At 47.5% G+C, this 13351-nt stretch overlaps 1 protein-coding gene across 4 annotated transcripts in view; it reads left to right on the top strand.

Annotated features, from left to right (window-relative positions):
- sema4gb (sema domain, immunoglobulin domain (Ig), transmembrane domain (TM) and short cytoplasmic domain, (semaphorin) 4Gb) overlaps window positions 1-13351 on the top strand; it is a 113737-nt gene that overhangs the window by 73302 nt on the left and 27084 nt on the right. For all 4 annotated transcript variants that reach the window (XR_008724684.1, XM_055646998.1, XM_055646996.1 and 1 more), the window contains exons 9-13: window positions 1223-1398; window positions 9697-9841; window positions 10394-10616; window positions 11253-11368; window positions 12288-12448. Coding sequence is in view for 3 of the 4 variants with exons in the window: in XM_055646998.1 (XP_055502973.1) it covers window positions 1223-1398; window positions 9697-9841; window positions 10394-10616; window positions 11253-11368; window positions 12288-12448 (821 nt within the window). In the remaining variant the exon portion in view is untranslated. The remainder of the gene's footprint in view (window positions 1-1222; window positions 1399-9696; window positions 9842-10393; window positions 10617-11252; window positions 11369-12287; window positions 12449-13351) is intronic.

Below are 13351 nucleotides of genomic sequence, written 5' to 3'. Positions count from 1 at the left end.
ATTAAATCTCCTCTCCCCTCCCCTCCCCTAACCTTAAAGACAGTAAACAACGCAATGAATGAATAATTAATTCTATAATTTTTGATAAGAACTGCCCATCATTTTTTTCTCCTTCCTCCCTTTCCTGTGGATTCACTCCTATCCTATTGTGCACCCATTTCCTGCGCACCTTCCCATTCCTTGTCCCCTTCCACCTATATCCCTCCCTCCAGCTTTACATTTCATTTCCTCTTTCACTCTCCTGATCTGACACATTCTGTCTCCTTTTTGTTCCCTTCTGTTACCCTTTTGTCTCCTTTTCATCTCTCGCCTCTTCACCTCTAGTCTGAAGAAGGTTTCTTGACCCAGATCCATGTTATCATAGGATGCTGCCTGACCTGCTAAGTGACTCCAGCACTTTGTATTAACTAACATCTACAACTCTTTGTTTCTACATATCTAGCCTTGGTCCACCCATTTTCCAATCGAACTCGCCTCATCCAAATCCACCCAACACTTGTGTAGGGAGAAACTGCAGATGCCGCTTTAAACTGAGGACAGACACAAAATGCTGGAGTAACTCAGCGGGACAGCCAGCATCTCTGGAGAGAAGGAATGGGTGACGGTTCGGGTCGAGCTGGAAGAAGGGTCTCGGCCCAAAACGTCACCCATTCCTTCTCTCCAGAGATGCTGTCTGTCCCGCTGAGTTACTCCAGCTTTTTGTGTCTATCCACCCATCACTTTCCAGGTTTTGTCCTGCTCCTACCTCTTTTCCAGCTTTCTCCCCCCCCCAAGACTATTAGTCTGAAGAAGGGTCCTGACTCAAAACGTCACCTCTCCGTGTCCTCCAGAGATGCTGCCCGACCCACTGAGTAACTCTAGCATCTTTTGTTCTTTAGTTCAGTCAAAGTGCGGAAACAGGCCCTTCGTCCCACCGAGTCCATGCCAACCACGCTAGTTCTAGCCTAAACTCTTTACAGAAGACAATGAACCTATAATCTTTAGCATGTGGGAGGAAACCCACGTGATCACAGGAGGAACGTACAAACCCTGTACAGCCAGCACCCGTAGTCAGGATCGAACCAAGATCTCTGGCGCTGTAAGACAGCAACTGTACCTCTGTGCCACGGTGCCACCTATGTGGCAAGCTGGAAGGCAGGCAAGGTTAATGGTTACTTGTCTGTGACTGTAGCTAACAACACTAAGTGCGTGCAGATTTATTCTCAATATTTTTGTGCCGCAGAATGACGAGGGCGGATCGAGAACGCTACAGAAGAAGTGGACATCTTTTCTAAAGACCCGCATTGTGTGCTCCATCCCAGAGTATAACTTCCATTTCAATATCTTGAAGAGTATCTTTGTGTTTAACCAAAAGACCTGGCAGAACACCATCATTTACGGAGTGTTTGGATCGCAGTGGTAAGTACAAAAGGTGTCCTCCTATTTCCATTATCGTAAACAATGTAAGAATGGCACTGTGTTACAGCGGTAGAGTTGCTGCCTCACGGCGCCAGAGACCCGGGTTCAATTCTGACTACAGGTGCTGTCTGTACGGAGTTTGCGCGTTCTCTCCGTGACCGCGTGGGATTTCCCCGGGTGCTCCGGTTTCCTCCCACACTCCTAAAGGTGTACAGGTTTGTAGGTTAATTGGCATCTGTAAAATTTTAAATTGTCCCTAGTACGAAGGATAGTGCCAGTGTACAGGGTGATTGCTGGATGTGTGGTGGGGCTGGATGAGGTGCTAAGTGTCCTGCATAGATACATAGACAATAGGTGCAGGATAAGGCCATTCGGCCCTTCGAGCCTGCACCGCAATTCAATGTGATCATGGCTGATCATCCACAATCAGTACCCTGTTCCTGTCTTCTCCCCATATCCCTTGATCCCACTAGCCCTAAGAGCTCTATGTAACTGTCTTTTGAATGCATTCAGTGTTCTGAGGCAGAGAATTCCACAAATTCACAACTCTCTGTGAAAAAGTTTTTCCTCATCTCAGTTCTAAATGGCCTACCGCTTATTCTTAAACTGTGGCCCTTGGTTCTGGACTCCCCCAACATTTCCTGCATCTAGCGTGTCCAATCCCTTAATAATTTTACATGTTTCAATAAGATACCTTCTCATCCAAATTCCAGTGAATACAAGCCCAGTTGCTCCATTGTTTCATCATATGACAGTCCTGCCATCCCGGGAATTAACCTACGCTGCACTTCCTTAATAGCAAGAATGTCCTTCCTCAAATTAGGAGACCAAAACTGCACACAATACTCCACTTGTGGTCTCACCAGAGCCCTGTACAACTGCAATAGGACCTCTTTGCTCCTGTACTCAACTCATCTCCTGATAAAGGCAAATGTTTGATGCTGCTTTCAACAGTTTGATTTCCTTTGCTGCATTCACAAGTAGGTCTTGATTTATATCTTCATTGGCAGCAAAGATGGCCACGTCTCCCTTGCACAGTTTAGGGAAATTTCAGTGTAGCTTCATGTGATGAGATATTTATTTGTGGTGTTTTTGGTTGTTATATTGATACTCCAGGTGCAAGAAAACTTTTTAGATCTGGACATGCAGGGAATGGAAATATATGGATCACATACAGGGAAAGGCGATTAGTTTAACTTGGTGTCATGTTCGGATACTGATCAGTCTGAAGAAGGATCTCGACCCGAAACATCACCCATTCCTTCTCTCCAGAGATGCTGCCTGTCCCGCTGAGTTACTCCAGCATTTTGTTTCTACCTCAGTGATATTCATGACATGCAACGGTTCTTCAACTGTGCCAAAGCCATCTACAGACCACACACCCGAGGATTCAAGAGCCTAGAGTGGAGGAGATCTCAATGAAGACAAGAGAGGCAGTCTATACTGGAAGGAATGGTTCAGCGATTGCCTCCACCAAATGTTGTTGATGTATGTGGTCTTAGCACAGTGCCTACCACAAGCTTGGGGCTACCCAGAGACCGGGAGGAGGGAGCCGATGAGGGCCATGATGAGTGAGGAGCGAGATCGGTAGGAGAGGAGAGGGAACTGGGGTCTGGCTACCGTACCCTAATGGTCGGCTGCGGGAGGCATCCCCGGGGAACAAGGATGGACGGGCAAGGAGAAGGACGCGGCGTCCAAGGAAGGAGATGTCTGGGGGTCAGCAAAGACTGGGATTTACTTGGAACAGGCACCGACCGCTCTTACGAACTAGAGCACTGCCTTTGGAAACGACGACAAAACATGGCAGCTCTTGCATGCAGGTTCAGGAGACTATTTCTGTAAACTTGCCAATTGAGGATTGGGGATACGGCAATATTGTAAGATAAGGGATTTTGATGTGTTAACACTTTGCGCATGAGACAGTAAAAAGCACCAGTAAACCATTGAACCCAAGCCCTGGCAAGCGTTGAAAAGACCACCCAAGCGCTGGACCACGACAAGGCTCGAGGAAGAGTCAACATCCCTGCTGATGTCTGGATACAAGATGAAGAAGCATGAATTCAAGACTATCTAGACAGGAGGCAGTGGATATCAGAGACCTCATATTCAGAGCAAGCTTTATGGAAGGAGACGCAGTGATTCCTGCTTTGGAGACATTGACAGCCAACAATAGGTATCTCAGACCTGGGGTGGTACAACCTAAGCTGTCAAGTTCCAACGGCAAGGTGGGCGAAATACTGTCATTGTCCTCTCCCAGGATAATAGATAATATCCAAGGCATTGAGGCTCCCTCTGAAATTGGCCCCATATACGAGCAGGTCATGTTATCCATGTGCCCAACACCAGACTGCGGAAGGAGCCACTTCATACCACGAGATACCCTACGGAGGATAGTCACAACCTGAAACGCTCCCGTTCCATGTTCTCTGGAGATGCTGCCTGGTCTGCTGAGTTACTCCAGCACTTTGTGATTTTTTTTTGGTAAACCAGCACCTGCAGTTACTTGTATCCACACACCCTGAGGTTTGTGAGGGTCATCTAAATGCTCATGTTCCCAGTTGTGACATGAAAGGGGGGCAAGACAAATGCAAATCTATCTGCGTTTTATCTCCTCCCTCCCACACACTGCCATTTCCATAACGTTTTATAGTTGTCATTCCATCTATTTCATACAATAATTGACCAGAAAAGGCTTGCAGTGTAACATGTTTAACCAGCACTAACTATGAGTTAAACCCGGGTCCAAAGTTCCTGAAGAGGGTGGGCTTGGAAAGGATATTTTCTTTTGTGGGAAAAGCAAGAACGGTTTAAATTTAAGAGGAGGAGGTAGTTTAGTTTAGTTTAGTTTTTAGAGATACAGCACAGAAACAGGCCCTTCGGCCCACCGAGTCCGCACTGACCAGCAATCCCCACACACTAACACTATCCTACACACAATAGGGACGTACAATTAACCTACAAACCTGTACGTCTTTGGAGTGTGGGAGGAAACCGGAGATCCCTGAGAAAACCCATGCGGTCATGGGGAGAATGTACAAACTCCGTACAGACAGCACCCATGGTCACGATGGAACCCAGGTCTCTGGCGCTGGAAGGCACCACCATGCCTCCTCCACATAGTCTGGTACTATCATAATGTTTGAGACATTTGGGCAGGTACATGGAAAAGCAAGAACGGTTTAAATTTAGGTTTAGGAGAATATGGACCAAGCTCAGGCTGGTGGGACTAGTGTAGATGGGGCACTTTGGTCGGCATGGGTAAGTTGGGCTGAAGGGCCTGTTTCCACTCTGTATGGCTCCATAATTACGAGGTGACACATCAGGGGTAGATAGGGTAGTCAGCCACACCGTATTTTCTTTTACCAGGGTGGAAATGTCAAACAGGAGGGCATAACTTTAAGGTGAGATGGGGAAAAGTTTAAAGGAGATGTGCTGGGCAAGTTTTGTTTTACAGAGTGGTGTGTGCCTGGAACATGCTGCCAGGGTATTGGAGGCAGATATGATAGGGGTGTTTAAGAGGCTTTTCGAGAGGTACATAGATATCAGGGAATGGAGGCATGTGGATCACATGTAGGCAGTGGAGATTAGTTGAACTTGGCATCTTGGTCATACATCGTTGAAACAGGCCCTGCGGCCCAACTTGCCCTCTCCGACCAACATGCCCCATCTACACCAGTTCCATCAGCCAGTGTTTGGCCGATATACCTCTAAACCTGTCCTATCCTTGTACCTGTTCAAATATTTTTTAAACGTTTATCAATTACCTCTCAGCTCGTTCCATATACCAACCACCTTTTGTGTAAAAATGTTACCATTCAGCTTCCTTTGAAATTATTCCCCCCTCACCTTAAATGTTCGGCACGGACATAGTGGGCTGAAGGGCCTGCTCCTATCTTGCATCACGTGAGGTGAAGAGACAAAGCAAATGTTTATTGGAATTCTCTACCTCAAAGGGACGGTGAACAGTGATATCGGATTATTTTCTTGGGCGGAGGTAGACAGATAAGATCAGGGCGGCATGGTGGCACAGTGGTATGCCTTACTGCCTTACAGTGCCAGAGACCCGGGTTCATTCCTGACTCTGGGTGCTGTCTGTATGGAGTTTGTACGTTCTTCCTGTAACCGCATGGGGGGGTTTCGGGTCCTCCGATTTTCTCCCACATTCCAAAGATGTGCAGGTTTGTAGATTAATTAGCTTCGGTAAAATTGTAAATTGTCCCTAGTGTGTAGGATAATGCTAGTATACAGGGTGATCGCTAGTTGGCGTGGCTCGATGGGCCGTAGGGCCTGTTTTAAAGTCCAAATTAAAGTCAATTGGTGAGCAAAGATGTGAGAGGTTGCTGTGGAGTATGTAGTGTTGAAGATGCAAGCAGATAAGTCAAGATATTGTAACATGTGGACATGCTCAAGGAACTTTTCAGATGGAGAAGGTGCAGAGAAGATCTTGCCAGGACTCAAGGGCCTGACCTCTAGGGAGAGGTTGCGCAGGCTAGGACTTTGTTACTTTGGAGTGCCGGAGGCTGAGGGGTGATCTTATGGAGGTGTGTTAAAATCATGAGGGAAATAGTTAGAGTGAATGCACAGTCTTTTACATAGGGTGGGGGAAACAAGTCCAGCCGACACAGATTTCAGTTGAGAGGGTAAACATTAATAGGAACCCGAGGGGCAACATTTTTACTCGGAGGGTAGTGGGTCTATGGAACAGGTGGCAGAGGAGGTAGATGAGGCAGATACTATAATGACATTTAATAGACATTTGGCAAGGTAGATAGACATGGTTATGGGCCACATGCGAGCAAATGGGACTGGCTTGGATGGGGCATCTTGGTCGGCATGGATGAGTTGGGTCGAAGGGCCTGTTTCCATGCTGTATGACTCTCTGTAACTCTCTGTGGCTTGCTCCCAGTTTGTTTGTTGAGCAGCAAGTCTAATCAATGGAAAGGCCCAATTATTGACTGCTCATTACAGAGAACTCACGGGACTCCAGCAAATAATCATACCTTCATTATGCTTTCTGTCTGCATTCTAACCAGAGGGAGCAAGATTATGTTGATGGATGAATTGCTGCGGCTAAACTTAATGTGAACTAAAAGCATTCAGTTATGCGTGATTCTAGCCAAAGGACAGAACATTGCGAGCACGTGTGCACTTAGATGATAATTAGAGCAAAATCGAGTCCTACAGTCAAACAGTGTGGCCACAGGCCCTTCGGCCCAATTTGCCCACACCGCCCAACAGTTCCCATCTACATTAATCTACATTAACAGTTCATCTATCTACATTAATCCCACTGTTGCAATTGCACATGCAGTGTAATTCGCAGCCTGTGATTAGTTTAGTGGAGTTGATAGATTTTTGGATATTACCAGCCTACCCCGAAGGTGTCCCTAATCAGGGTACGCATTTGGCCCATATATCTCTAAACCTGTTCTATCCATGTACCTGTCTAAACGTTTCTTAAAACGTTGCAATAGTACCTGCCTCAACTACCTCCTCAGGCACCTTATTCCATACACCCACCACCCTTTGTGTAAAAAGTTGCCCATTGGGTTCCTATTTTTTCCCCCTCATCTTAAAATGCTGGGGGGGGAAAAAATGTAAATGTGATCAGTGATCATATAATAGTCTTGCATTTATATATAGTGTACTTCCGAACCCGGTGCAGCGGTAGATCACTAGAGATGCTGGTTCGTTCCTGACTACGGGTGCTGTCTGTACGGACATTATATCCTGTGTGGGTTTTCTTGGGTGGTCCCGTTTCTTCCCACACTCCAAAGACGTACAGGTTTGTAGGTTAATTGGCTTCAGTAAAATTGTAAATTGTCCCTAGTGTATTGGATAGTGCAAGTATGCAGGGTGATCACTGGTTGGCGAGGGCTTGGTGGGCTGAATGGCCTGTTTCCACACTGTATCTCTAAAGTCTAACGTCTAGTCGAACATCCTGCTTGATTTATTCAAGGGAAAGAAATCTTGCAATTGCACTTATGCAGTGTAATTCGCAGCCTGGGAATAGTTAGGGAGTTGATAGATTTTTGGATATTAGTTTAGTTTAGTTTTAGGTTGGAGATTTGCAACATGAAAATAAGTCCTTCGACCCACCCGAGTCCATGCCGACCATCGATCACCCGTTCACAATAGTTCTATGTTATCCCACTTTCCCATCCACTCCCTAAGCACTTGGGGCAATTTACAGAGGCCAACTAACCTACGAGCCCACATGACTTTGGATGTGGGAGGAAACCTGAGCACCCGGAGGAAAACCATGCAGTTATAAGGAGAAAGTGCAAACTTCACACAGACAGCACCTGAGAACAGGTTGGAACCCGAGTTCCTGATGATCTAGTACTATACTCAATGTCTTTACTGATGAAGACAAACACCTCGTCCCCTTCCTCACACCGTCACTGCGACACAGTGGCGCAGCTGGTAGAGCCACTGCCCCGCAGCGCCAGAGGCACGGGTTCGATCCTGACCTCAGGTGCTGTCGTGTGTGTGGAGTTTGCACGTTCTCCCTGTGACCGCAGGGTGTTCCGGTTTTCTCCCACGCCCCAAAGACGTATGGGTTTAGAGGTTAATTGCCCCTAGCGTGTGTATGGAGTGCATGAGAAAGTGGGATAACATAGAACCAGTGTGAAGGGTTGATCGATGGCCGGCGTGGACTCGGTGGGCCGAAGGGCCTATTCCTAAACTGTATCCCTAAACGAAACTAAACCAGCCCAGATATCTTGAGGATAATATATTGGGTCAGTAGTTAGCCCTGGGGTCTGATATTTGGTTGGTGAGAGGGTGTCACTTCCAAAGAGTTGTGAGCCGTATCAAAGACTATTCTTACCAGAAGGTCCGTCATCCTCACACTGCTGACAGACATTTTAATAACATCGATCACATCAGATAAAAGCTGTCCAGGGTCTGACCTCCCCAGAGGAGCATGGGTGAAGCTCAACAGACTTGGTCCTGGAGTTGGGCGTTTCAATGCCAGCGTGTGGAGATGGGGGCTCCGCCAGAGCCCAGCCTGTGAATGCGGAGCAGAACAACAGACAGCCAACCATGTCATCTCTGGGTGCCCGCTCTACCACCCACCAAATGGAGCTCAGAGCCTGGCAGACATTGACCTGGCTGCTCAACACCCAGCTTGAGATCTAACTATTCCTTTGGTTCATGTTTCATTCGCAAGAAGAAGAAGACATCGTTGGCGTGACTGATCCAACAGTGGACAAGGGTCAGCGATTCACATCTGCGTGATCACTCTGAGGTGTCCGTCCTCACTCTCTACGGCTCTCCTGGATCAGAGTTCTTCCACACCCTCACGTCCGCATGACCATCCATTGACTGCAGACAGAACTGCACCTGTGTCCAGTGGGATAATCGTTGCCTAGAAATGAAGTAACGTCAGGGCAAAGTATTCCAAGACCAGTCGCCCTCGTGTGATACATCACATTTCAACGGGACACCATCCTCGAGACAACAGCTCGCCATGATGGCCCCCACCTTTATAGGACTTTATCATGCGGTACTTGGAGTGTTGCATGCAGTTCTGGTCACCCCCATTACAGGAAGGCTGTGGGAAGCTTTGGTAAAGGGCTCAGAGGAACAGATTGATGCCTGGATTACGTGGTATTAGATAACAGGGAGAGGTAGGACAGACTTGGATTGTTTTCTCTGGAACGCCGGAGGTCGCGGGGAGACCTGATAGATGTATATAAAATTATAAGAGGCATACAGAGGTATGTAAGAGGCATATAGTTAGAGTAGACAGTCAGAATATTTTTCTCAAGGTGGAAAAATCAAATACTAGAGGGCACAGCTTTAAGTTGAGAGTGGCAAAGTTTAAAGGGGAAATGAGGGGCACGTTTTATTACACAGAGGGTGGTGAGTGCCTAGATGGCGCTGCCGGGGGTGGAGGTTGAAGCGGATATGTTAGTGGCACTTAAAATTGGGCAGGCACATGGTGTGCAGGGAATGGAAGGATATGGATTATGTGCAGGTAGATATGAGATGGTCTTGGCATCATGTTTGTCATGTTAAAGCCTCTTAAGCACCACTGTCATATCTACCTCCATCATGAACCACTGCCAGCGGTGTCCACTGTAAAACACATCTCCTTTAAACTTTGTCCTCTCCCACTTTAAAGCTCAGCCCCTCTAGTCTGACATTTCCCATCCGGTTTAAAAAGATTCTGACTATCTGCCCTCTCAAGAGACTCAACCCGAAGTGTCACCCATTCCTTCTCTCCAGAGATGCTGCTGCATTTTGTGTCTGCCCTATCTAACGTTTGACTGATTCTTCTCAATAACAAAGGCAAAACGTACAAATCTCCGCCGTCTGCCAGTACACCATCGCGGACATCCGAAAGGCGTTTGAAGGGCCGTACAAGGAAGACCAGGAGTCTGCCCGCTGGTGGGCAAGGTACACCGGTGCTGTTCCAACGCCACGCCCAGGATCGGTAAGACCCTCCAATAGGTAAACGTGATGATGTTTTGTCCCTGAGCCCAGGCAGCACCATCGACACAATAGACAATAGGTGCAGGAGTGGGCCATTCGGCCCTTCGAGACAGCACCACCATTCAATGCGCTGCCAGGACTTACCTAGTCTTTTCCACCAGCTCCTCCCAAACCTGCAACCTTGACCCCAAGTTAGGCCACATTCCTGATTCTGCAGCCTACCTCATTGTGGGCATTGGAATTTATCTCTGGGACCGTTCCCTACAATGGTATCCTGGTATCCACTCTGGTATCCACTCTGGTATCCACTCTGGTATCCACTTTGCACTCTGATATCCACCTTTTCATCCTACTTGTTGTACTTGCGCAACTTGTTGGCTCATGTTTGGTAATATCTGATTTGATCGGACAGCACACAAACAAAAACTGAGAGAGAGGGAGAGGGAGAGGGGGAGAGAGAGAGAGAGACAGACAGACAGACAGACAGACAGACAGTGGTGGACAGACTCTGACTTGTTTTCTCCTGCTGTGTGTGTGTGTGTGTGTGTGGCAGTGCATCACAGATGCGTTCAAGAAAGCAGGGGTCAAGACGTCCCGCGATCTGCCAGACAACGTGCTGGAATTTGTGAAGAAACACACGCTGATGGACGAAGAGGTCAGACCCGTGGGCGGCCGGCCGCTCGTTACCAAGAAGCTCGTCAACTACACAAAGATGGTGGTGGACACAGTCACGGCACTGGACGATAAACAATACCATGTGATGTTCATCGGAACAGGTGGGTGTTGTGACAGGAGCCACGATCCGTAGTTCATAATGTCATAAGTCAGAGGTATACATGGGGCGGCAGCAGTGGAGTTGCTGACTTACAGCGCCAGAGACCCGAGTTCGATCCTGACTATGGGTGCTGTCTGTGTAGAGTTTGCACCGCTGCGCCACTGTGCCGCCCTTACATTATTTTCAATAATAAAAGTAAGCTGCGGTGCAAACACTCCGTGAAAGATGGTCCTCTGCGAGGTCTCTTGGTTCAACACAGATACTCTTCAAGACGTTAAAATGGAAATCAGACAGAAATGGAACACACAAAGCGAGTCTTTAAAAAATATAATGGGTCCAACCCTGACTACAGGTGCTGACTGTGCGGAGTATATTCGTTCTCCCTGTGACAGCGTGGGTTTCCTCCCACATTCCCAAGATGTGCAGGTTTGTAAGTTAATTGGCTTCTGCAAATTGTCCCCAGTGTGTAGGATGGTGCTAGTGTACAGGGTGATCGTTGGTTGTGTTGTGTTATTCAGGATCAGTGTGCGTTGATCAGTTTGCTGATTTGACTGCTCTGTTGTGTATTTGTTCCAAGGGTGTTACTTCATTGGAATGGAATTGTCTCTTAACGCGACTGATGCCTCTTCTTTTAAAGCTGACGGTTGGATCCATAAAGTCGTGCATGTTGGGGCCAGATCGCACGCCATCGAGGAGATGCAGATCTACAAGGAGCCGCAGCCTGTGGAGAGTCTGGTGTTAGTCGGCGACCAGGTATGGCCACAGCATATTAGCCGTGCCAACCTGCAAGTGGATATCTGGGCAGAACTGCGGTGGCATGGTGGTGCAGCGGTAGAGTTGCAGCCATGCAGCTCCAGAGTCCCGGGTTCGATCCTGACTACAGATGTTCAAATGTTCACGTTGAAGGAGCAGAATTAGGCCATTCGGCCTATCAAGTCTACTCCGCCATTCAATCATGGCTGATCTATCTTTCCCTCTCAACCCCATTCTCCTGCCTTCTTCCTATAACCCCTGACACTCACACTAATTAAGAATCTATCAATCTCTGCCTTAAAAATACCTAATGACTTGGCCTCTACAGTCGTCTGTGACAATGAATTGCATAGATTCACCACCCTCGGACTTAAGAAATTCCTCCTTGTCTCCTTTCTAAAGGTATGTCTTTTTATTCTGAGGTTATGGCCTCTGGTCCTAGACTCTGCCACTTGTGGAACCATCCTCTCCACGTCCACTCTATCCAGGACTTTCACTAATCAGTGCTGTCTGTACGAAGTCTGTATGTTGTCCCTGTGACCGTGTGGGTTTTCTCCAGGTTCTCTGGTTTTCTCCCACACTACAAAGATGTACTGGATAGCAGGTTAATTGGCCTGGTGAAATTATAAATTGTTCTTTATGTGTGTTGGATAGTGTTAGTGTGCGGGGATCGCTGGTTGGCGCGGACTTGGTGGGCATTGTATCTCTAAACTAAATTAAACTGCATGTTTAAACTATACAGTCAATCTTGGGAGGGTGGAGTGAATCTTGGTGGAACTTGGTAACAACAGATCTCTAACCCAATATTGAAAGAGCTGGATAGAGTGGATACGGAGAAGTCCAGAGGGCACAACCTCGGGGTCAGAGTTGGCTCTGCGTGAAACGTTGGTCTAACATTGCGGGTGTTTCCCTGCTTTAGTTACAGAGGACCCTGATCGTGGGGGCACGGAGCGGGGTGATACAGGTGGCCGTGTCGAGCTGCCACAAATACCGCAGCTGTCTGGATTGTATTATGGGTCGAGACCCTTACTGCGGTTGGGACGGAAAGAGTTGCCAGGAGGTTCAGCTGCAGAAGGACAGGTACAGCCACCGCCTCACGTGACATCGAGTCACCACGTGGAAACAGTCCCTTCCCCCCAACTTGCTTCCAGGTTTGATAGACTTGGCCGGTCCTTACATCCTTCCTTCTCCTCAACGTGACCTGTGCATAAACCCCAGTTTTACATCACGGTTATTTTATTGGGTGAAAACAATAGCTGGTGTAGCACGCAGAATAACATTTTCACCTCTCCCGTCTGTACAATTTGACACCGACAGAAACAGGTGTAAAATATGAATAAACAGGTCCATCCTGTATTACAGCAGCACTCAGCAATGAGGCCCCAGTGTATTTACAAAACCTTGCTGTGTTTACAAGCAGGAGTGCAAGGAGAAGCTGTTTTGCAAGATTTTCTTGTGGGGCAGCCTAGCTGCTGACCGCACCAATACATGCCATCAATCAGCCGCACGCACACTGGAGGAACAGTGTCTCATGTCGCCAAGATAGACACAAAATGCTGGGGTAACTCAGCGGGTTAGGCAGCATCTCTGGAGAAAAGAATGGGTGATGTTTTGAGTCGGGGTCCCTTCTTCAGACCCTCATTTCTCCCCAGAGATGCTGCCTGATCCGCTGAGTCACTCCAGCACTTTGTGTCTATCTTCGGTATAAGCTAGGTATAAACTGGTATAAACTAGCATCTGCAGTTTCCATCTTTACCCAATTCTTTAGTTCCTTTCCCTCTGCCCCAGATGACACTCCTTCACTCTGAACTCTTAACCGAATCCAAGGTCATTCTAAGCTGAGTTTCACGTGCCTTGTTGCCGTGACTTGACTCGACTCTCCACAACACCCACTTAATTGATGCTGTGCGTGTTTTTAAAATATATATATATATATATATATATACACAAACGGACGGAGCACAGCCCGAAATACAGTGAATT

The sequence above is a fragment of the Leucoraja erinacea genome, chromosome 15, assembly GCF_028641065.1.
Source record: "Leucoraja erinacea ecotype New England chromosome 15, Leri_hhj_1, whole genome shotgun sequence".
In the NCBI taxonomy this organism is placed as follows: domain Eukaryota; kingdom Metazoa; phylum Chordata; class Chondrichthyes; order Rajiformes; family Rajidae; genus Leucoraja; species Leucoraja erinaceus.
The sequence above is the reverse complement of the archived record's forward strand: the minus strand, read 5'-3'. Positions and strand labels throughout refer to the sequence as shown.